The sequence below is a fragment of the Misgurnus anguillicaudatus genome, chromosome 4 (genome assembly GCF_027580225.2).
Source record: "Misgurnus anguillicaudatus chromosome 4, ASM2758022v2, whole genome shotgun sequence".
NCBI classification, from domain to species: domain Eukaryota; kingdom Metazoa; phylum Chordata; class Actinopteri; order Cypriniformes; family Cobitidae; genus Misgurnus; species Misgurnus anguillicaudatus.
In genome coordinates, this window is record NC_073340.2 from 17,291,026 (window position 1) to 17,317,484 (window position 26,459).

The 26,459-nt window shown below is 37.3% G+C and overlaps 2 protein-coding genes across 2 annotated transcripts; one reads left to right on the top strand and one right to left on the bottom strand.

The window, feature by feature from the left end:
* The first annotated feature begins 1,908 nt into the window (after positions 1–1,908).
* Positions 1,909–3,603, top strand: rnf151 (ring finger protein 151). Its single transcript, XM_055177144.2, has 4 exons — positions 1,909–2,203; positions 2,548–2,693; positions 2,797–2,893; positions 2,985–3,603. The coding sequence occupies exons 1-4, from the start codon at positions 2,201–2,203 to the stop codon at positions 3,480–3,482; spliced, it is 744 nt and encodes a 247-aa protein (XP_055033119.2). The 5' UTR covers positions 1,909–2,200; the 3' UTR covers positions 3,483–3,603.
* A 2,186-nt stretch (positions 3,604–5,789) lies between these two features.
* tex2l (testis expressed 2, like) lies at positions 5,790–26,085 on the bottom strand. Its single transcript, XM_055176301.2, has 12 exons — positions 25,678–26,085; positions 18,215–19,447; positions 14,421–14,621; positions 14,013–14,277; positions 12,329–12,555; positions 12,096–12,239; positions 11,488–11,587; positions 10,131–10,263; positions 8,936–9,070; positions 6,801–7,013; positions 6,280–6,400; positions 5,790–6,172 (listed from the first exon to the last, which is right to left on the bottom strand). Exons 2-12 carry the CDS (start codon positions 19,436–19,438, stop codon positions 6,035–6,037), a joined length of 2,901 nt encoding a protein of 966 aa, XP_055032276.2. The 5' UTR covers positions 19,439–19,447; positions 25,678–26,085; the 3' UTR covers positions 5,790–6,034.
* Positions 26,086–26,459: the final 374 nt, after the last annotated feature.

Here is a 26,459-nt window from a genome sequence, read left to right on the forward strand (position 1 = left end):
GCACTACAGAGTTTAGGTCCAACCCTAATCAAACTTACTCACCCGTAATTTTCTAGTGATCATAAAGACCTTGATTAGCTTGCTCAGGTGTGTTTGGTCAGGGTTGGAGCTAAACTCTGCAGTGCTCCGGCCCTCCAGGGTATAGATTTGGGAAACCCTGCCATATAGACTGTAAAAAAAAAGGTTGTTACGAAACACCGGCAATTTGTTATGAATATTTATTAAATCATATTATTAACACAATTTGTGTCATAGATTCTTTTTTGTTTTATGTATTAAAACTTGACCGCTACATTTTTACAAAGTTAATATTCACATGTTATTTGAAGTTCATGATACATTTTAAACAATTGTATATTTTGGATTTACAAAAAGGTTTCTTTCTAAAAAGTCATGTGAAGTGGTTTTAAATAAGCAGCATTGTTGATATTAATAGCTTTGAACTCATTTGTTCTTTGGACAAAGTGTGGGAAGAAATACACTTGTGACAAAACTACGAAAAACTAAAACTATTTTTTTCTATACCAAAGAGCCGCTCTTCTCTTAAGTCACGGTTAAGTACACAACCAGTTTAAAAAGTCTGACCAAAACACACTAACAGAGCGACTGTATTACATTTTTTATTGTCTGATGTTTTTTTAATGTCGTTCACATTGTCCAGTGTGTTATGTGATGCTGCTTATTTCCTCAACTTCTATATCAACCAAACTGTTGTTGTGATGTACATTACAGCAGTGGTTCTCAAACTGGGGTCAGCGAGATGGTGCCAGGGGGGCCCCAGTATTATTTACGTTGAATAATTTAATATGTTTTGTTTAATTAAAATGTTACATTTTAGAACAAATTTGTCATAAATTTTCTTTGGGGGAGCCCCGAAGAAATGCACTGTACACAAGGGAGGCCGGACGCTGAAAAAGTTTGAGAACCATTGCATTACAGTATCACAATTTTTTTATGAAGTGGGAAGAGATGTAGGACTTTGTATATACTGTAGATTGTCCTTGAGGCCAAGGCTTTTTAAAATGTGGTCCATTTTTCTATGGTCATCAAAGGGTCAAATGATAATGATACATACATTTTAACAGTAAGAAATCAGTAGGAAACCAAACCTTCTGTGCATGTCATTTGTAACTGCTGCATTGGAGTCAAGCTGATTTGGAGCAATATTTTTGAAAAGTAAAAAATAAATAAATATAAAAATGTTATCAAATGTAATTAAAAATGTTTATAGACGGTTTCATCGGACGCACGTGATACATGTCTGGATCTGAACTTTACTTCCGGTTTCGTTTTTTAATGGTCTGACTTGCTAAACTGATCTCTTGAACAAATGCCTTGTCAAAAATAACAAATGTTTTGGTTCCTAGGTAATCTATGTGTTGTTTATGGCTTGTTATATAAATAAACTACGTTTAAAGTACTTTGTGGTTATTTATTATTAGCGGAGTTTACCGGAAGTTATGTGCGGACTGTGACAGCCGCTTGTTTATGTTGTTACTGCTGAAACCGTCTATATTTGACCGAACGATTCAGCATTTTCGGTTAAAAAATAACCCAGGATTTTTTAAAGTGTAGATATGCTGTAACAACTTGCACATCTTATGCCACTAACCCCTATACTGGTTGGTTGCCAGTACAATCTGGTGTTTTCTGTAGTAGAAAACATTTTAGATGCACAAAAGCTCAAGTGAATCATTCATAAAATACCAGAGTTGTTTTTAATGTTCACTGGTTAGACAAAGTGCATGAAATAAACTTAGTTAAAGTGCAGGCCATAATTTTAGAAACATAATATTTTATATTCATTTGATTTTACATATGTAAACATATTGTATGTACTCTATTGTGCAGCAAATGCTACTTTGTTCTCATTCAGACCTCTGTTTAGGGCCGGTAGCCTCTATAGCAGGCAGCCATTGAAAGTTCAGTGGTTTCCATAGCGATGCCATTGTTAAATAAGTAAAACCTAGATGGTACTAAAACAGAGTTCCAGTGTTTGGTGTAAAAAGTTGTCAGGTGCTTAACACATTTGTTACTTGTGCTGGAATGGAAAGGAAGAGTAAACTGAACATCTGCAATGCATTTCTGGATCATCCAGGGACAAGTGATCTCCTTTGGTACATGTTAAGCCGTGCATGATATGAGGATTTTTGGCTGTCCACGGTCTAACAAATATCCTTCAATACGCTTATAGTGAAAAATGGTGAGTTTCTTTAATCTTACATTATATATATTTTTTACAAAGCTTGTGCCTTTGTCACACAAAATAGATTAATACACAGTGTAAGAAAAAAATGGTAAAAATATGTACCCCACCTTTAATTAGGGCAGCACACTTAAAAAAGGTCCTATATATACATTTGGTATTGCACTGTAAAAATCTTTGCTGCCTTAATTTTTTTGATTAATCAGTCATTTCAGCTTATATTATTTATTTATTATTTATGTGTAACATTGGTATAGGTTCTCACCATGAATATAGCCATGGGTAGATGTTTGAATGTAATTAAGAAAAATATATAATATACGTATATTGTCTAATATCAGAGCGGTGGCTATGAAGTGGAGAAGTTTGTGGAGACTCCAGATCATGATCTGATTTGTGTTATCTGTAAAGCGGTTCTCCGGTGGCCTGTACGACTTACATGCAACCATGTCTTCTGCAAGGAATGCATTTTACAGTGGATGAAACGGTAACATTGTGTTTGCAATTTACATTTTTCTGTGACGTTTCATTTTTCTCCACTAACAGCATACAGTATGTGAGCAAGCATTAGAGCTATACTGTGCTTTCAGACAGGTGAGATGCCCATGCTGTAGGAAGTCTATCAACCAGGACCAAATGCTTGTTTTGTTCAAGCTGAGAAAATCCATCGGTCGCTTATCAATCAAGGTAGGACTGTAAGCACAATTGTGACGACTCAAGCCTAATAACTACTTAAGTTACTATTATAAAGTAACATCTTCATGTGTTTTTTTTTAAGTGTCAAAATCAACATCAGGGCTGCGGAGCCACATTCCCACTTTCTAATGAATCTCTCAACATATCTAACTGTCCGTATGAGTGGCAGCTCTGCCCGCACGAGGGTTGTGGTGAGCAGGTGCTGAGGAAAGATGCCCAGGCTCATGATCAAACCTGCACCCACTGGCGACAACTGTGTCCCATGGGCTGCGGCACGCTGCTCTGTCGTGAGAACCAGACCCGACACAACTGCTACAGAGAGCTGCATCGATGCTATGTAGATGAACGACGGAAACAGAGGGCCGTTGCAACAAACCTGCGCAGGAAGATGATTCGCATGCAGAGCCGCATGGCTGAAATGAAAAGGCAGATAAGCCAGCTGTGTGAGAGCCTACAGGTTGAAGATCTGGACGTTGAATCTGGAGAGGGAACAAGCACTCAGACCAACAGTGACACCAGCCGTGTCTCCACCAGTCCAAGCAGCAGGCATCATCACAGTTTAAGAGCAAGACCTACATAATAACTTTGAATTCAGCTGTTTTACAGAATACAGTAATACATATATAATGTGTCTTTGCCCTTTTAAAAGGAAAACACCACAGTTTTTCAATATTTTACTATGTTCTTCCCTTAACTTAGATGAATGAATTCATACCTATCTTTTATCTATGCGTGCATTAATCTTTGTACAGCGCGTTGTGAATGTGTTAGCATTTAGCCTAGCACCATTCATTCCTTGGGATCCAAACAGGGATGAATTTTTCGGGGCCGCCATACACTTCCATGTTTTCTCTGGTTGGAGACTGTTACATGAGTAGTTACACTAGTAAAATAAAACGTGGCGTTTTTAATGATAATATTGACAAAAGTTTGAGCGAGAGGGGGAGTAGCCAGGAGTACGGATGTTACTGCCTGGCGAGGTCGAAGTGCTGCAAACTAAGTGCTCTTCCGCCATACAATATAGTTCTCATTTTTATCCGCTTGAAAATCGCCACTTTTTATTTTGTGCCACCATACTTGCTCATGTAACTACTCATGTGGCGGTCTTTGGATGGGTAAAAAGCATGGGGGTTTTTGGTGGCTTCTGAATTCATCCCTGTTTGGATCCTGGGGAATGGATGGGGCTGGGCTGGATGCTGGCACATTCATGTCGCGCTCTACAAGATTAAGTGCATGCATTGAATAAAGGTATGTATTAATTCATCTAAGTTGAGGTAAGAACATAGTATAATGTTGAAAATTTGTGGTGATTTCCTTTAAAGCATTCAAAGGATAGCACAGTTTATGCACACCAATGTGGTTATGTTTATTAAAAAAGCAGGATAAGTTACAAAGAAATATTGATGAATTCTTATACAGCTTAAAAACTAAAAGTTTAAAAGAGTGTACATTTGTAATGCATAACCTAAATAAACAATTTGTATTGCATGCAAATGCCTGCATGTTTTTTTTTAACCTTATTTGGCCAATATTTCTTGAAACTGTGACGGACTGTTATTTAACAGGTTTACTTATTATATTTTTATAAATTTATTATGGAACATCAACATTTAAGGATTTATAACTAATAATACTTGAAACTGCAGTCGTCATGACATGATGCAATAATGCAATAAAATAAATATGTACAAAGTTGGCATTAGTATGGCATCAGTTGTTAACTTAAGCAAGAAAGCTGCATTTATTACAGTAGTGTTAATAATGTATAAAATCAATCTCATCCTTACAAAAATTAACCATGGTTTTACTACAGTAAAAAAAACAAGGTTACTGTAGTAAAACCACGGCTTTGCCGATAGTAATCAATACACTAAAAAAACATGGTTACTGTAGGAAAACCATGGTAAGCACAAAATAACCATGGTTTTGGCATCTGTGGTTTTCAAAAACCATAGTTAAACCATGGTTAGTGTAGTTAAACCATAGCTTTGCCGATAGTAATCAATACACCACAAAAACATGGTTACTAGACTTTTACCACAGTAAAGCCATGGTTAATTTTCGTAAGAGCATGTATGTGAGGTTATAAAATGAATAGTTCCAGTCCATGAAGTAATTAATTTTGAAAGAATATATTTTTTACTTGAACATTTGCATTCTTAAAGGACAAGTTCCGTACTTTACACTTAAAGGCCTGTTTTCAGATTGTTTATGATGAAATACTCCCATTGCAGAGGTGGGAGGTGAAACAACAAACACCCGAAAACTATCGGGGCAGACGCACATGTCGAAATTCTAGTCAAGACCGTTCTATTTCATCACAAACAATCTGAAAACAGGGCTTCAAGTGCAAAATACAGAACCTGTCCCTCAAAGCGATACTCCAGACAAACATCAAAATGATCCCATGATGTACTCACCCTCAAGCAATCCAAGAATACATATGTCCAACACATTATTTTTTTTAGTTATTTTTTCCGAAGCTTATAATGGGAGAAAACAGAGATAAGGTATCCCTGATATAAATATATAAAGTAAACTTTATAAACTATAACAACTAACTTCCAGTAACAACGCCATTTGGACTCACGAGATTCACGGCACTGTGCAACGTACCCATGGCAACAAACGCTCATTACGCTAAAAATATTGTGAATCGTGTGAGTCCAAGATGGTGCCGCCACCGGAAGCTAGTTATTACAGTTTACAAAGTTTAAAATCTGAACATTTTTCATATAAAATCTCATCAATTACCCACTGAGGACCTTTATTAACCCATTAGAGCCGTGTGGATTACCTCTGATTGGAAGAGCAAGGACATTTACTCAAATAACTCCAAATGTGTTTGTCTAAAAGATGATGGACATATGTATCTCAGATTGAGGGTGAGTACATCATAAGGTCATTTTGATATTTGGCTGAAGCATTCCTTTGATATTTCTAATATGTGGTAACTATTTATAAAAGTGTCCATGACTATATCATAAACAACAATAAACCACAGCCTGTTGTAACTTATTGCTTAAGCATATTTGAAACCTACTAAAACTGTTCTTTGATTTATAAATGAAACTGAATATTTTTTACAGTTTATGAAAGTATTGCATTTTTATGTCTGTCCACAAGGAGGCACTACTGTAATTCTGAAGAATGTTCCAGATCACACCTTTCAGTGAAGTGATGGGACACTTGTGCAGGGTGTACATTGTCCATCCCAGAATGCATTAGTGGTAAGTAAATGTCATCCATGTTGGGCAAAACTAAAACTTTCTGGAAAATAGAAGAAACCTGAATGAGATTGGTTTTGGGGCTTCATTTAGGCATTCAACTGAAAATAATAATAATTTTTATAGTATACACTGAGTTCTTAGCTGAACCTGAAATTCATCCTTAAGCTTTTTCTCTATCCACTCGGTCACATGACAGAAGGTCACTTCTCGCTCTCCAAGCTTAGGTATGACTCTTAGATCAAGCTTCGGGGGCACGCAGAAACCATACCTGCGAAAAAAGACACAAAGCAAGACTACAAGTTTAACAAATGAGTCTACTTTTCTGATTTGTTACAAAAGCACAAGCCACTCCTCTGATTCCCTTTAGCCTAGGGCTGTCCCAGAGACAGGTACAGTATCATTTTTTCCAGGCACCTAAATAATAAAATCATAATGCTGTATTTTAGGATGTCAATCTAACAGCTTGTGCTGTACCCTGAAGTGGCAAAAATCACTTCATACAGCCTTAAACATGTTCCTAATCCTTAAACCTCAAATTGAAATGTAATTATGTCAAACTTTTAATCAAAGAGTGAATGATGTCAAATGATTACACTAGATAATCTTTGTAAACATCTTGTGAGCTTAAGCAAAGCTTCAGTCTCTAATGCAACATGAGCGTGTCGTACCATATTCTGTCTGTAGGGGGATGTGGTATGTTGACAGCAAGTGTTCCTGAGAGCTCTTGAACTTCCACCGTGAGCAGCAGAGGGGTGTTGGACATTTCTTCAAACTTCTTTTTTATGTATTCATTTTCGGTGGCCTTCTGGAAATACTTTGATTTAGCAATCTTGTCGACAAATCTCAAAATCCGCCTACTAGTGCTGCCACCAGCTGCGGCTCTGTGGGGAGCAATGTAACATTTTCATCACAGCCTTGATGTTCTCTAGACACTCTAATTATTGACAAAGAACCCAAAAATAACACAGAGGTACAATAATACATAACAGGTACAATTAAAGTAGAAGATTATATACCAATAGCCTATGTGTAACAACCGAGCTAAAGTCATTTTTCTGATTTACTGTTTTCTACATAAAATCATCCTAGTGTATTAAAGCGACATTCCACTTTTTTTAAAAAAAATATGCTCATTTTCCAGCTCCCCTAGAGTTAAACATTAAATCCATTCAGCTGATCTCCGGGTCTGACGCTAGCACTTTTAGCATAGCCTAGCACAATTCATTGAATCTGATTAGACCATTAGCATTGCGCTAAAAAATATCCGAAGAGTTTCAATATTTTTCCTATTTAAAACTTGACTCTTCTGTAGTTACATCGTTTACTAAGACCAACAGAAAACTAAAAGTTGCAATTTTCTTTGCAGATATGCTAGGAACTATCCTCTCAAACTGCCTAAATATTAAGTGACTTTGCTGATGTAACATAGCAGCAGGCATAGAAGAATTTAGGCAGTGCCCGAAAATAGTCGGTCTTAGTACACTATGTAACTACAGAAGAGCAACACATTCTCACTCCCCAAGGCGTCAAAATCTGAAGCATGTTCAAACGCCTTCAGCGTCAGTATGAAGATTCGAAGGGTGCCCCATGCATCACTATATTGATGAAATGGGAACCCCGTTGCTTTCATGCTAATCCCTCAGCGTCGGATATAGACGAAAGGGAATCCCGGAAGGTGATGCCGTCATGTTATGCGACGAACGCCAGGATCATGCTGTTTCTGGACGGTAACTACTGAATTTTTGTTCCAAATTTTTTACCATTGTCGCTTGGGGTTGGGGTTAGAACGACTTTCTGTTACATAAAATTACATCCTAACTCCAAACCCAACTCTAACGCTAGCCCCAAGCGACAATGGTTTAAAAATCAGAAGACAAAAAGTATAAACCAATACTTAAACTGACATCCAAATCCCAAGTCTAACCCCAAGCGACAATGGTTTAAAAATTGGAAAAAAAATTGTAGTTACCGTCCAGAAGCGGCATGATCCTGCCGATCGTCGCATAACGTGACGGCATCACCTTACGGGATTCCCTTTCGTCTATATCCGACGCTGAGGGATTAGCATGAAAGTAACGGAGTTCCCATTTTGTCGATATAGTGACGCATAGGGGCACCCTTCGTGTCTTCAAACTGACGCTGAAGGCGTTTGAACATGCTTCAGATTTTGACGCCTTGGGGAGTGAGAATGTGTTGCGAAGAGTCAAGTTTTAAATAGGACAAATATTGAAACTATTTGGTTATTTTTTAGCACAATGCTAATGGTCTAATCAGATTCGATGGATTGTGCTAAGCTATGCTATAAGTGCTAGACCTGGGGATCAGCTGAATGGATTCCAAATGGTAATATTTAAATGTTTAACTCTAGAGGAGCTAGAAAATGAGCATATTTTAAAATAAGTGGAATGTCCCTTTAAGTGACTAAAATCAAAACTTAATTCTCCTTTAATTTCATAATTGCATTATAACACTCAAATTTCAAAGGGAGGGTCTCATATCCACAATGCAAAGTATAATTTAAATGAACTTAAATATACGCTCGTCTGTATATGAATGTGTGAATGTGAGGCAACATGTACAGCGCTTCGGATGGCCATAGGTCTGTTAAAAGCGCTATATAAATGCAGTCCATTTACCATTTACCATTTAAATATGACTTTTTATCTAAAGTTATTAATTTGTGTTTACTTGAAGAAAAGAAGTCATATACATCTGTGATGGCACAAGGTTGCGTATATCATGATGAGAGATTTTTCAAAGTCAAGTGAATGAATTTTTTAAGGTCTGGTTAAATAATAATTACCCCTCAGCAGCAGGTTGGGTCTTCTCTGTGGGAGCTCCATGTGTGTCAACAGATGACATTTCTTCTTCCTCTGAGGATCCTGCACTTGAGGATTCCTCCTCACTGTCAGCCAGCACTGAGAGCCTAGACCTGCTCCTAAAGAGCAATATTATAATCATATTTCACAAACACAAATCTCCACTTACATCTGTGGTTTTAGAACCATAAACTATGAAAATGTTTCTTTCTTTTTAATTAATTTAGTATTTTAATATTTGAACACTTATAAAGCTACATTGCATATTGCTAGACAATATTGCTATATACTGTAGTCAGTGGCGGCCGGTGACTTCTCGTTTGAGAGGCGCGAATTCAAAACATGTGTTCGGGGTGTCATGTGTGTTGCTCGTAATGTCAAAATATGTGTTTGTTGCGTCATGTGAACCATGTGCACGATGTGTTTTGTCAAAATACGTACCTGCTGCACACGCATCAAAATGGTTTATGATAAAAGAGACGCTAATGTTCACAAAATATTCGCAAGACACTAACTTAACACTAAACTCTGATTACACGTGAGATTAAGTGAGTATCTGGCAAACATGAGCGTCTCTTTAATCATAAACCCCTAAAAAGCGTCTGCAGCAGGCACGTATTTTGACATGACATGTGATGCACATATGTTTACATGAACCATTTATGGTTCTACAGTTTGTAGTGCTAAAAAGTGGTTCCCCTATGATTATGAGCTATTAATACTATTTAGCACCAACTGTTTTTGAGTGTGAAGGTGCAAAATGGCGACTTCCGTTTAAGGGGACCTTAAGGGGTGTGTGTAGTTAAACGGCTCATTCTAAGATAGAAAAAACAATACAGTTCATTATGTAAGGTTTATACACCACTGATAATATAGTTGTGTGTATATTACATTGCATTTGTGTCAAGAGATCCTTCAAAAAGTTACACAATGCAGCTTTAAGATTGCTTCAGAGAGCATATTGTGTGCTTCAATGCAAGCAAAGCAATTTTATACAAAGCAGTAACATTGTTAGTAGCATAAAGTAAATAGTTCTTAATTTTTTTTTTTTTAAATATATGTGGTCTCGTTTTGAACCTTTTTCGAACCCTGCTCCATAGGTAACATAATTAAATATGGGATAAAACACTTTTTACTCTTTAGGAAAATCAAAATTTCCTCAATTCTACACAAACTCACACATCATTGATGGTCTCAAGCTCTGTGTCTCCCTCCAGGACTCCCTCCTTTCCAAGTCTGGAGAGGTTTATCTTGGTCTCCAGATTCATCTGTAGAGCCCCTGTGTACTCCACCTCCATATGCAACCAAAGACCTAACAAGCAAAGATATTTGTCTTTTGTTTTTGCCATTTTATAGATATCAAAGACAGAAAAACAATGCAAAAGGACACAATACACTGTAAAATAAATCCGTATAGAAATTACAGTGTTATTGCAGCTGGGTTGCCAGTAACTTACCGTAGATTTAAATGTATGTTATTTACCGGCAACATTTTGTTCAAAGTTAAATGAACATTAAACATTTACAAGTCTTTGTCAGAGTAAAACAAAAAAAACAGCATCAAGCAAAACATTCTGGGAAACAAAATCTGAAGCAAAAAAACAGAAAAAGGTTGATGATGATTTCTGGTTTCCAGAATGCTTTGCATGCGGCTGTTATTGTATAGTTTTATTCTGTAAAGATAAAGACTTGTTAATATTTAACATTTATTTAACTTTGAACAAACTCTTGCCAGTAAATAACATACATTTAAATCTACTGTAAATTACCGGCAACCCAGCTGTAATTTCTACAGATTTTTTTTACAGTGATATGATCCCAATTATCTTGCACACAAGCACCACATCTAGTGCCACACACTACACAACACGTTTGACATATAGACCATGTTCATAAGTCTTAAAAAAACAATAATATAGAAAGGTATACACTGATAAATAGTCATAAAATAATAGTTTATTAATAACAACAACTAATTGTAGATTCAGTAATGTTTTTTACTTATTTTCATGATAAATTACAACACAGATAAAAAAAATTCTATTTTAGTGCTGACCAAAAAAATTGTAAGAAATTAAGAGTAACTGACACCTAAAAACATCAATAAGCTTAATGTGTATGTCAAGATTTAAAAATATAAACAGTTCATAGTTTTAACAAATCATATAGCACAGTAAAACACACATGCATCAGCCAACATTATAAATCCATCAATGGCATACTGCCAAATGCCATTTTGTGTTACATAATACATCATAATAGTGAAAGATGCACCCTGGGCTCCACAGAATACATTATAAGTCACTTCTCATGTGTGATAATATTAGTGTGATAAACAGATACACACGCTTAGACAGGCTTAGTTTGCTTAAGCAGAGAGATGTAATGTTACGTGCTCCTTTGCCCCCTGAGATTACAGCAGGATAATAACATCTCATCTACTGCTCAATGCAGTAACATAATAACACATACGCTCAAGCAGTCCTAATGGATGAATGACCTAATCTGCTCTTTTATAAGAGGCATGCACACTTACCTCTGCTGTTGACCTGTGGCAAAGCCGTGCCTGTTATCTGGGGCATGCTGGAGCCCATGGCCAGTTCGGAAAGGGTCAGTTCATCCATGAAGTAAGGCAGCTGTAGGTAAACACAAAAACATATGGAAAGATCCACATATGCCTCTATAAAAACATCCAAATACTGTACCTATAACAAGAAACTATAACATGAAAATACCACAAAATAATGCCAAAACAACATTTCTGTTGTCTTATGTTTACTGTTTCTGGCATATAGCAATCTAAAACCATCTCACTGTAAAAAAAAAACTTGCCTTTGAGTCAATTCAAATGAAAAAAATTAGTTGACAACAATTTTTACTAATATTTGTATTAATAAAGTAAAAAATACTAATAAAGAGATATTAATATTTTGAATTAATACTAACAAGTTGGGTTAACTAAAAATTTTAAGCCAAGCAGGTAATTTACTTTTTAAAGTTTTTTTGTTTTTTTTATATTTGTATAGTTCTTTCATTCATTTAACATTGCTGTCACTGTATCAAGTGTTTTTTTTTAATTGTGCACAAAATTCAAATACTTTTACAATATTAAAATGATCCTGTCATTCCTGTCTCTTATATTACCCGGATTTTGCTTAGCTTCCGTTGTATCTTGGATGCCACTTGATCGGCCCAGTATTTCTCATAAAGGAAGTCCCAAAAGATTCGGCCAATCAGAGCATTCAACCAGACAGGCCTTGTTTCATCGTCATGGCTGCAAAAGTTGTGCTTCATAGAAGGGATGGAAAACTTTAAAATAGATATAGTAATAAATACTTCAGAAGATGAAAAATATATCAATCAATCAAGTATCTCACCTGCTGTTTGTCAGTGGGACTACTTTGGGGGCTGCAATGGCAGGGGCTTGGCAGAGGACTTGCATATCCTGAGAAGATGAGACCGATCATGTAGGAAGTATAGTCTGGCAAAATGTTATCCTTTGCTTTGCCAACCGGGTCACTGTGAAACACATCTTCATTGCTCTCCTTGCTTTCAGCACCATGTAAGATATCCAAAGGGTTTTCCTCATGCAACGCAGATTTGTCTGGAGAGCAAAAGAAATAACCAGTATTGTAATTTTTATGATATGGTGGAGGAAACTATGTTGAGAAACCATAGCTCTTTATCTTATTACAGCAAAGTGTAATTACTTAAAGGCACAATGTAGGACTTTTAGCGGCATCTAGCGGTGACACAGTGAATTGCAACCAACGGCTCAGTTCACAACTCACCCCTCCTTTTCGAAAAGCATAGTGAAGCTACAGTTACTGCCGCAGGACAAACATGTCATCGTCTGAGACAACGCAGTGACGAAACGAGCTCTATAGGACAGTTTGTCCATTTAGGGTTACCGTAGAAACATTGCAGTGCCGATTTCCATGTAGGGGGACCCGCGGTGTATGTAGATAAAAACGCCTTATACTAAGGTAATAAAAACAATACAGTTCTTTATGTAAGGTCTCTATTCTAGTTATTTATATTATATTGCATTTCTGTCAAGAGATCCTTCTAAAAGTTACACATTGCACCTTTAACAAAATCAATCATTAACGCAACATAATTGATTTGTTTGGTTTGTATGTCAACTTTAAGGATAAGTCAATTTTCTTTAAAAAAATCCAGATAATTTACTCACCACCATGTCATCCAAAATGTTAAGGTCTTTTTTTATTCAGTCAAGAAGAAATGATGTTTTTTGAGGAAAACATTCCAGGATTTTCTCATTTTAATGGACTTTAATGGACCCCAAAACTTATTAGTTTTAATGCAGTTTAAAATTGCAGTTTCAAATGACTCTAAATTATCTCAAACGAGGCATAAGGCCTCGTTTTTGGAAGATGGATATCTAGCGAAACGATTGTCATTTTTGGCAAGAAAAATAAAAAATATGCACTTTTAAACCACAACTTCTCGTCTTCCTCCGTTCGTGTGACGCGCCATGTCAAGAGGTCATGGATGACGTATGCGAAACTACGCCCCAGTGTTTCAAGTGTGGAGAAAAAGGACTGTTGTGACGTTGTTGTATGTGGAATGATACAAATTAATGTCTTTGTGTCAATTTATGTATGTAACACGTGACCTTTGAACGTCATTACGCAATTACGTGAGGTCGCGCTGGCGCGTCACAGGACCAGAGTTAGACGAGAAGTTGTGGTTTAAAAGTGCATATTTTTTATTTTTCTTGACAAAAATGAGAATCGTTTAGCTAGATAAGACCCTTATGCCTTGTTTGGGATCATTTAGAATCCTTTGAAACTGCAATTTTAAACTGCATTAAAACTGTTAAATGTTGGGGTCCATTCAAGTCCATTAAAATGAGAAAAATCTTGGAATGTTTTCCTCAAAAAAACATAATTTCTTCTCGACTGAACAAAGACAGACATTAACATTTTGGATGAAACGGTGATGAGTAAATTATCTGGATTTTTTAAGAAAATGGACTAATCCCTTAATGGGCTTGACTTAATTGTATTTTATCTTAATTGATAGCAACTTTCCCACCAAGTATCCATTCAAAATGGTCCTCTTCGTTGTAACTGGATGCAGAAAGCAGTCGATGAAACCACTCCTCTTTTTCCCGCCCCGTCCTTCCAAAGAGGAACAGTGTGATAGGACGGCCAATGGGCTTCTCCGCTTTCAGTCTCACCCCCTGTCCCTCAGCTGTCTCCTCCTCCACATTCATTTCTTCTTCAGCCAAACGTATGCAAATGGGATACTTCCTGTTCCACACTCTCTTGTGTGCCAAAGCCAATGGCATAAGAAATACCTGTTACCAAGGCAACAACCTCATTAATATTTGCATCCTTCCAAAACTCGACCACGATTTCAAGCCATAAGCAAAACTGTGTCACGCTATCACAGAAGTGTATTGTACATCTACTAAAAAGCTCGAATGAGTGATACACCGACCTTGCTGCTAGTGAGTCTAAATATCCGAGAGTGGGTGAAATTCTTTTCGTAGCAGTTCTCATCAAAGGCGGCCCAGCGGGGAATGTTGTTACGGGGGTAGTCAAGCCGCAAATAGGCTCCTTCCAATGTGACAAACACAGAGTGCATGAGGGATGGGTGGTAGGTCTCTATATCATATGTGTACATTTCATTCATCCAGCCCTGAAACGCAGAAACACATCACTTAAATCCTACTCATCTATGCATGGCTGCATCCTCTCTGTAAAATAGCACAGAGACAGACAAATTAAAGAAGTGGAGCATTAGGATACAAGCTGTGGGTGTGTGTTATTTTACATCAGATGTCAGGATTAATCATGAAACAGAGCAGTAATGTGGGACTTGCTGGGTATTTGGAGAAATGCAGCAAGGACATTGGATTTGACGAAATGAAGTGCAGGATTTGGTTTAACAGCAATCTGTGAGACAATTTACCTAGGGTGCCTTTTTGTTGCTTTTCTTAGCACTTAAATTACCAGTGGCTGCAATGTCTCAGGCAATGTTCATTGCTCGAGTTAGTATTGCATTTACATTTATGCATATGGTGGACACCTTTATCCAAAGCAAATTAAAGTACATTCAAGCTATACATTTTTATCAGTATGTCTGTGAGTTCCTTGAGAATCGAACTTACAACCTTTTGCGCTGCTAACCAAATGCTTTACCAGTTGAGCTACAGGAACACTACAAGCACATACACTCACCTAAAGGATTATTAGGAACACCTGTTCAATTTCTTATTAATGCAATTATCTAATCAACCAATCACATGGCAGTTGCTTCAATGCATTTAGGGGTGTGGTCCTGTTCAAGACAATCTCCTGAAATCAAGCTGAATGTCAGAATGGGAAAGAAAGGTGATTTAAGCAATTTTGAGCGTGTTGTGGTTGTTGGTGCCAGACGGGCCGCTCTGAGTATTTCACAATCTGCTCAGTTACTGGGATTTTCACACACAACCATTTCTAGGGTTTACAAAGAATGGTGTGAAAAGTGAAAAACATCTAGTATGGGGCAGTCCTGTGGGCGAAAATGCCTTGTTGATGCTAGAGGTCAGAGGAGAATGGGCCGACTGATTCAAGCTGAAGGAAGAGCAACTTTGACTGAAATAACCACTCGATACAATCAAGGTATGCAGCAAAGCATTTGTGAAGCCACAACACGCTACAACAACAGAAGATCCCACCAGGTACCACTCATCTCCACTACAAATAGGAAAAAGAGGCTACAGTTTGCACAAGCTCACCAAAATTGGACAGTTGAAGACTGGAAAAATGTTGCCTGTTCTGGGCTGCGTTTTCCGACAACGTTCTCTCTTAGCGCGCTACGAAGACTCTTAAGTTAAACCTTAACTACAGGTTTACCTTTTCTAGGCGTGTTTCCCGAACTGTACCTTAGCGGGTTTCTTAAAGGGCGTTTTGCAGGTAAAATTTTTCAACGAATTTGTGCAATTTGCTTGTTGATAATAAACATTTAAACTGTTATTCATTGTATTTTATGTTGTTGGGTATCACAAAACCCGAAAAAGTATGAAAAAGTACAGCAATTTGCAATGATTCTCCTTTCCCTCACAACGCACTGTATGACGTCACGCTGGGGAGAGAATTGACCAAAGCCGCCTTGAGAGCATTGAGAATGACTATAGAAAGACGAGTAAAGTACAGTTCTGATAGCGCAGATAATAGATAAATACATACATACATACATACATACATACATACATACATACATACATACATACATACATACATACATACATAGATAGATAGATAGATAAGATAGATAGACAGACAGACAGACAGATGGAAGGCTAGTATAGAGAGATAGGCAGACAGCCAGATAGCATAAGGTTAGCATATCTTCGTGTAGAAAGTAAACAAACAATTAACATACTCGTGCATGCTGGCTTGAGGGGGTCCATGATCCTGCCTGAAATGGGTGTAACTTTATGCGATCTTCAGCACAAACGGTTTTGGCAGCATGTCTCTAATCCTGGAAGGTGAGTGAAGCACGTCAGGTCTGTTCGCGGGGACCAGCGACCCAAACGCACTCACTTTCTTACAGCCAGTAGCGGAATGGCAATCGAGAGAGTCGGGACTTTCCCGGGCCGATCTGATAATAGTTATACATTTCGAGTTATATTAGTTGCATATTAGCAACACCGTCTGGCGGCGTGATGTGCGCCGGTTCCCGCAGCCCGCTGGTCAAACTGTGCAGGCAGCCTCTCTGCTCAATAAAGTATATAAAAGTGCTCAACCTGTTCGGCAGGTCCAAACATGTACAGGATTTATAAAAATACGGTGATCGATGAGCGGTTCCTCCTCAAATGGCTTAGCCTGTCGTGATGTAAAAAGCCGCCGAACGCCTGTTTATTACAGTATGTATGCGGTCGGATCCGAGTGTGCTGCAGCTGCTGACTGCTGCTGCGTATAAAATGATCGTGTGATTCGTTATAATCGCATAAACAATATAACAAAGCATCCTTTTATTTCACAAAACAATATATTTGAGATATTATTTGATAGACTAGTAAGTGTGGATTAAGGATGTTTAAAAATCTCTAGCCTGGTGGTCAGGACATGAATGGATCAAATCAGCAGATTTGCAAAGTTTTATTTATCTCCACATATATCATAAATAATCATTAGCAAGGTAACTTTGCAGTATAACACATTATATATTTCCTACGATGTATATATGATTTCCAAATTATATACGTAAGTATTAAACAGCAATAAATGTCTCATCTATCTCTATGGCTCTGGCTGAGTCTGTCTCCACTTCTCCCCAACGTGACGTCATCGCAGAATTACGTTAAAAAAAACGTTAATACCAAAAACGTAAAAAAAGTGGTCTTTAAGACCATTTTTGAGACATTTTAAAAATTATACACATATCTTGAGTGATTTATGTACCCATTAATCGACAGTGGTGGTTAACCTGCAACATACACTTTAAGGTATACTTTCTTATGTACGACGTTACCAGGTGCTGTCCATGGCGATGGTGCTGAATAGGTTGATATCGATTGCTCGACAATCAATTGTTCACTTTATGTAATAGGTACTTCGCTGCGTTATCAGAGAGCGGTGTTATTTATTAAAGAAACATTTCAGAAATAGTTCAAGTTACATTTATTAGGAATATCTGGTAAAAATATTTCAAATTGCAAACAACTAAATATAAACCTTGTATATTTTATTTTATATCAAACCCGTGCAAAACTCGCAACTTCATGTCCAAAAGTATAATGCATAAACTGCTCCAATGCATCCATTATTCCTTCACATCTTTGGGATGTGGTGGAACGGGAGCTTCGTGCCCAGGATGTGCATCCCACAAATCTCCATCAACTGCAAGATGCTATCCTATCAATATGGGCCAACATTTCTAAAGAATGCTTTCAGCACCTTGTTCAATCAATGCCACGTAGAATTAAGGCAGTTCTAAAGGCGAAAGGGGGTCAAACACAGTATTAGTATGGTGTTCCTAATAATCCTTTAGGTGAGTGTAGTACTACACTGTCAAAAAAAGGTCAATAATTGGTTAAAATGGTCGTTATATGTATCAGTTAGGTACAGATATGTATACATTCGGTACCAATATGTACCTTTGAGGTACTAACTATAAAAGTGCAAAGGTGTACTTTTTGAAAGGGTACAGCTAGGGACCATTTTTCTGACAGTGTATTACACCAATTCTATCTGGACACATATTTCTTAATAAAAAAATTGACTTAAAATGAGCATCAAACTTACCTTGAGAAAAATACCTTTGCTTTGTTGAGGCTCAAGGAGAAAATTTGGTCTATTTTGGTGCTTGGTAGATGAACGTCCAGTGGAGCTCCATCGGATAAGCATAAGTCCCAGCATAAACCCGAATGCTAACCCGAGAAACAGGCCCGACCAATAAGGTGACAATGGCACGATAAAATAGCAGTATGATAGCAATGCTACATAGGCAAGACCCACTGGAACAGATGAGGGGTATTGGTCTGCCACATCACTCCTATTCTTTTTTGTGCTAGATTTCATTACAGGTCCAGCTTCTTCTTGTCTACTATGGTGTTCACATGCACGGCAGGATCGATTGCGGTGTTTCACCGGCCAGTTGCACCGCGGCAGCATCTCGCAATCTGCTTTCCTTCCACTCTTAGGAGATTCGCCTACTGTCAAGTCAGTAAGCGATTTCGCAATTCCAAAACCTTTGTAGCTTGGGGAGTCTATTGACCCTGTGCTCCTTTGGTGTTTGGGACTGCCGATACTGTCCTCACGCATGATCTTACTGAACATGTTTAGAGGTTCTTGCACGGCCTCTGAGAATTTGCGTCGAGTGTCCTCAAGCTCCATTTTGAAGAAACTGGCTTTGGGCTCAGTTGGTGACAGGTTGACCGGAGACGGAGGGGCAGTGTGGGAATCGCCTTTGCGGCTTTTAGACTGTGTGAATTGTGTAAAAAGGTGCAGATTGAGCTTAGAATCGGACTTGGATTGGGACACTTCGGGCTCGCTGCGGGAAAGCTCGGTGGAAATCGATTTGACGAGGCTGAGAAGCGGCTTGGGCTTCAGAGATGAGTCTTTTAGATCCAACTCCGTAGACATAGACTTTACAAAGCTGGCCAAGGGCCGGTGGGTAGGTGATAGGAAACCAGAGCTTAGGGTGAAAGAGTCTTGGGAAGATGGAGAGAGAGGAACGTTGGATGCAGATGAGTTGAGGCTCCAGTCCTCCTCAGCCTGAATGTCTACCGAACATGGTATTTTCTTTGGAAGGGAGCTGAGTGACTTTTGGCCATCACAGTCCATTGTGAATATGAGGTCACTGTCATCAAGACTGTCCCATTCACCCTCAGTGCCAGTCAGATGGATCACGATACCCTTTTTGTCCATGTCTGCTGTCTGCTGCTCAGGTGGAAGAGGCTTTAGGCCCGGCCTCTGGATCTCACAGGGCAATCTGTGGATTTCTTCATTTCCTGTCATCCCTGCCATGGTGTATATCTACACAGCAAGTAGAATAACAGAAAAAAAGAATAAACCATTTAGCTTTTTTTTGGTACATGGACAACAGTTATTTTACTTCAGCTTTTATCAGCAGTTTTCAGAACATCACAGAGCTGTATGACTAATGCATTGGCAAATAACAGTTTAAACAAAACAACTTTTATGACATTTTGCATCACCCATCTTCCAAAAACTGATCTCCTGCTACAGGAAAACCTCTGTAATGGTACTAGAGTCTGCATGAGCACTGAGCAGGGATTTCGTTAATAACAATCTGCCTACTGTAAGCTGCACCAAAAGGCTCTGACATGATGTTTCTACTCTACATATAAGGGTTTAAAAAAGACTAAATCTTTAACTCATGCATGGTAATATCCTCTGTGTGTAGAAATGAAAGTACTGGAGCGAGAATGATTATGCAGCATACAGTATTTGCATTTTCACTTTAATGTTACATCAACCCCAAAGCCATGAAAATGTACCTTCCACCAACAATTTAAGATTTTTTCCACTTGGAAATACAAAAGAAGCCTACTTAAAATAATGATTGTAATTCATTCATTAATTATTATTAAATGATTAAAGTTACATAATACATTTGTGTGCAGTAAGAACTTATAATAGAACTGATTTTCATTTTGTTAAGTCAATTATTGTACTGTAGGCCACACTCTTAAAAATAAAGGTACCGTCACAAGGAACCGTTTTTGGTTCCACAAAGTCAATTTCTTTGAAAAAAAAAACATTTCTTTACATTCATATAATTCGAAGAACCTTTTTCACCTTAAAGAACTTTTTGTGAAACAGAAAGGTTCTTCAGATGTTAAAGGTGCTTTAAAAAACAATTTAGACAGAAAAGGTTCATCAATGGCATGTGAAGCACCTTTATTTATAAGAATGTATGTGTATAAACCACTGATCTATATAAATGACTGGATTGCACATAGAACGCTTACGTAACAGCGTGAGGTGAAGCCAGTGCAGAGTTCGAGCCGCCATCTTGGTAGAGGGCGTCAGACTTGCATTCAAAATCATGATCTAAATTTACCCGCTTTACAGCGTATCAGTCACACAAGATTCATTTTTAGGATGTGTACGTAAATTAATAGTTAATTCTGGTGTTATTTGCAATGCTTATGTTTTAATCGGGCAAGATAATGGATTTATAGAAAACCATTAAGGTGAGTGTGTCTGCTGCATTCTGTTAATGACACGGGTATAAAGTTTTTTTTTTACATTCAGCTACACGGTCAGCATTATTTCTCTAAACAAGTTTAGGTAACTTCTAATTTTAGATAACATAATTACAAAACCACCAAATTATTGCATGCACATACGGTACAAAGCATATTTATTTAGATTTCAGCACGTTTGTCATTAATAATATGCTGCAGTCGGCCGCTGATCTGATACTGTAATGAAGATGAATGTAATAACTGATTAAAAAGCAAAATGTACAACTTTCAGTGAATAACTATGTACATGCTTAGGACGTTTGTGTTGTAATAATGTACAGGGTAACTTCACATATAAAAACGAAGACTAGTAAAGTGATGTTTTATCATTAAAATCTGATAACGTCCATTGATTTAATGGAATGTTTGGGTATACCAACATGGCGGCGCGGTGGCTTCACAGTTGTGACGTCATGCACAATCCAGTCATTTATATAGATCTGTGGTATAAACACATAAAGAGCAGTCAACTGACTGAATTAAGCGAAAAGCTCCAACTGTCTTTCTACTGTAGGTCAAGTAAGTTATAAGTTAAAAGCTTGCTACTGTATTTATGTAACCTTGTGACACAAATATAAAATATATAAATATAAAATAATATATCAACATGCTGTTCAAGGGCACATCTTCAACCAGTCTACAATAAGTGACACGTTGGACTTCTTTTATCCGTTGTTTCCAACTTTATGATGGCAGGGACCCCCACATATGATGAACCTTTAGTGAGGGACATTTCCTAATACATACATACATACATACATACATACATACATACATACATACATACATACATACATACATGCATACATACATACATACATATATATATATATATATATATATATATATATATATATATATATATATATACAGGCCAGCTGACAGTCTTGCCTGGGCCCGGGACAAGATAATCTTAGAGCCCCCCCCCCCCCCCCTACTTTTTACTGGTAACAAGACATTTGGCTTTATCAGATTCAGGACCCACGAATATTGCATATTATACATTGTATAAAACATTTATATAGTAGTTAAATGTAGTACTGACACTGTATACTGAGTGACACAAAATATCATATAATCACGTATGAATTATGAACAGACTATTGGAAAATCAGTAAAACAACTTCAGCTAATATTATGCCGTGTTTGGACTAAAAATTGATTAAATATTACTCCTCTCTTTAGAAATTTGAAGTAAACATATAAAATCAATCAATATTTCTCCAAACATGCACGCCTTTGAACCAAAAGCCCCGAGGGATATTATTTTGTAAAGAGCTTTCATGATGAGCATTAGATTTTTCTCAATGAATGCTACTCAGGGTAGAGCCCTGCATTTCAGCCCAAGTCCGAGGAGACCCGACCTTTTTACACCCCTCGGGTCGGGTTTCGGGACAATTTTAACGTCACAGCTGATACGCGGGCGGACCTCGGGCTTATTTAGGCTTCTCCATCTTTTTATATTTTTCAATTTAATTAAAAGAACCTTTTGACAGACAATAATTGCAAAACAAACGTAGTAAGACTTTTATAGCACGAGTCCGCTATAAGCGCAGCCAGCCACACATTTACAATGCAGCTGTTGCATATAACAGCAGGACCTTCAGCGCACAGGGAAAAATTATTAATGTTGGACTAGATTAAATCCTTGGATACTGCGCATAATCTATGCAAACAGCATCCAAGACATAATCTATATATGCATAGCGAAGTTGTAAGATAAGGCAGGTTGCATGTTTCTTCTGTTTCATGTTTATTTCGTTTCGTTTTGTAGCTATAGCCCTTTTTATTTTTTTATTTCTGCAACCGTTGCAGCTGCGAGCAGCAGAGCAACCTGCCTCGGCTTTTTAAAATTAGTGTGTGTTGATAATAAACGTTTAAACTAACATTGTGATATGCTGAAAATATATATTTTATATAGTTGTTCTTATAGGCAAGTGAAGTGTTGATATGAGAGTTCAATTCATCAAACATGTCGTCAACTTGCAGTCGGCTGCTAACCGCTTGTTGGTTATCATAAAAAAACTTTAACAACCAAAAATACTCTAAAATGTAAATAAAAAAAGAAATATAACTATTTTGCCATTTAAAACAAATCTGAACTGCTTTAATTGCTGCAAGAGTAGTACAGCTGTATAAGGAATCTGTGTAAGGAGTTATTTTTTGCTATTTCTGCGGATTTCTTTTGCAAAATCTATGCGGAATTTTGCAGAATAATAAAAAATGTTTTAAAACGATTTGAGAAAATGTGCGCTGTGAATATTATAAAACAATAAAATATTTTATAATTACATTTTATTAAAGGACCCTGAATTAAACTGGACCAACATGAACCAACAGATAATGGATAATGTGCTGTCACGACCATAGAGTTTTATATAAAATACATATATTACTTTCTACAGTGTAACAGTAAAAATAAAAGGCTTCTCATAATGAATGTATCCTATATCAAGATAATTTAATCTGTTTAACAACACAATGTATATTTATCTTGTAAACGGATTTGAAATAATAAATAATTGTCGCGTCACTTGCAATAGAGACGATAGAGATCTCATTATCTTCTCCGCGGTAAGTTTTATTTCAAATTCAAGTTTTATATTTTAAATATTAAATAGTTTGTGCTTTCTCTCATAAAAACCTCACAGCAAACAGCACAGACTTCTACTCACAAACACACGCGATGCAGTGACTATATCTGCGGTCACAAATTCCTAATGGGGAGAATTAGGAATTCTATTTTCCTCTATAAGGCCTATATTTTCTCCTTTACTTTTTTTTCTGAGCACCGGACTTGTGCTGAGTCTGACCGGACCTTTTGAGCGTACTGAACTTCAAATTAAATGAATCAAATATTTTCTTTATTTCTTTAACAATTATTCCATAGGTTCTATTTCTGGGCCCCCCTCTGGGCCCACCCCCACCCTGGGCCCGGGACAACAGACCCGTTTGTCCCCCCCTGTCGGCGGGCGTGTATATATATACTGTATATTACATTTCTTTTGGTGTGTAAGTGTGTATTAGTACATGTTAACAATATGCAAAAGGTAAAAACCCCAAAGTAAACGATCACGCGAGCTATCGTCTCCAACGTAAATCGCTTTTCTTGGACTACAACAAACACACGGATTGTAGGCAATAGTTTAGTTCATGGGATTGATGATGTAGTAAAGACCGACATTATCATAATTCATCCCGCTTGGACTCACAGTCTGTAAGTTAACTCCTGTCAGCATTGCATTGCGCGCAAATTTTTCAAACATGGTAAGGAGCGTCACATTTCCGGCTGACGTCAGAGGTATTCGGACCAATCACAACGTACAGATTAGCTGGCCAATCAGGGATACAGGGCATTTCAAATCGATGAGTTTTGTACAAAATCAGTGCGTTTCAGGAAGACAGTATATCTGGAGCTACAAAAATGTACGATACGTACATACGGAATGTGTTTTTTTAACCATAAACCACGCACACACCTTGTATTATACCAAATACACAAAATAATGTTGTTTTTAGCAATGAAATAGGTGCACTTTAATTCAAATCACAGCTAAACCATATTAACCACTACATTGAGCTAAAGTTGAATGTATACAATGTAAGCAAGTTAGATCCTTCAATTATTGTCTGGCTGCCAAACCTGTCTTCACACAGCAGTAATCCATGCTCACCGCCTTTCTTTGTGTTTAGGAAACCGAAACATAATATCAAGGTATTTGTTCCAGAGGCCATTTAAGACAATAAACAAACACAGACCGGAAGTAAATTATAGGCCAGCCACATAAAGCGCTTGCGTCAGATTAAGCCGTCTATAAAGAAACATTTCAACTATGTTAGATAAATAGTAATAGTGATATTATAAAGACATTAAATTGTTTACAAACTTAAATAATAGGAAACACAGTGGACTCTGGGGACGCCTTGGAACCTTCTGGGGGATCCCTGGGGGACCTCAGTTTGAAAACCCCAGGTCTAATCCTACTGAAATAACCATCTGACATCTGCCAACAAATTACTTATGTGAATAAAATCAACACACAAACTGTACTGTATAAATGTGTGCATTTGCAATAACCAATATCCATAATATATGGCTTTCTCTCCAGGCATGGGTAGACAATATAACATCTGAGTGACACATATAGCTGTGATTTTAGACTACAGGGTTAAAACACAATGTAGTGTGAAACATTTGCTGTCTATTATTTTTAGCCTTGACAGATGAAGTAAGAAAAAATAAAGAGGGAGACGATGGAAAAGATTGTGCAGACTCTACACTCATGTAGGTTCCTAAAATGCCATTTGTCTGGTGGCATAACTGCATAACCCTTCAGAGGATCTTTGCATAGGAAACCTTTCTGAAGCAGACTATTACATGTATAAAAGAAATGACTGTTTAAGGAAGGTTCTTTGGCTAAACACACATGGTTCTTTTACAGCATTACTGCAAAGAACCCTTTCAACGCCATTATTTTATTCAAGCGTGTGTTCAATTCAGAACTTATTGCAATCTAGACTAAACTACTATATCTAGAATTTTTGTGTTATTGCTAAACAGCACTGTATGCATAGTCATTTATAAAATATATTAGGCCTATATATGCATACAATAATAATAATGCAGAGAATTATACACTATATGAACATCTATAAACCCTCAACTGTAGATATTTCTTAACACATCTGTCGATCTGTGACACCTCAGATTTTAGAGCAGATTAATGTCAGATAAACTGGAATTATAAAGTCATGCAAATGTTTCAGATGGATTATCATCATTAAGCATTCACAGAGTGATGATGTGATTGGTGCAGAAACAAAGATCAGAAAAATGACGTTTAATTGGCTGCAAAACTGCATGTAATTCATCAAAGCAGATTGCTATCTGCTGCATAATAGATGATAAAGCAAATCACAATAAATGCACGTATAAACTACCGTAAAACAACTTATTTAACAGAAGTACGTGTGCATTTCCAAATAACTTACCTAATTTCGGCACCACGGGATCTTCAGATCTCCAAATAATAGCATCTTAACGCCGTCCTGTCAGTAATATGAAGTCGCACTTCTCCGCTTCATTCACGACTGCTGACACTTTCTTTAAACGTCTTGCATGAATCATAAGTCTGCACACAGCTTGTTATCAGATTTAATGCTGCTACATTAAAGCCCGATAGCGCGCGCTTATGGCATCATTGCGCTCGCGGTGCCGTGCAAATGTGCGCGTGTCGGTAGGTAATCTGGATCCTCCAAAATAAAACTCGTAGTTTTGAATGATTACTGCACTTCTTTCGTACATCCCTATACTGTATGTGAACCTGGATGAAAACTAACTCCTCCCCCCTCACAGCCTTCATCCATCCAGATGTGATCTGGCCAAGCGTAGTTTCTCAATCTGATTATAGAAAGCATGGCTGCAGTCCACTTTAATCTCGATTTAAAATAAAATCTGCTCTAACATCCACTCACAGATAAAGATATAGCCTAACATAACATGACCCAAAACATGTTGATGGCACAAAACAGTCATAATGAATCAAAACAACATCATAGAAAAAGTATTATAGTTATTTTTAACTAAATCATCAACTATCACATTTGAAAGCAAGGTCTGCTCATATAGGCTACTGCAGCCTTTCTCATCACTCACATTTCACCCTATAATATTAGGAAAGTGGGGTAAAAGAGGACAATTACTTCGGCCTAGATAAAGCAATGTGCAGCTCTCAATTGCAGATCTTTCTGTGCTGAGAAATAACAAAAAAAAA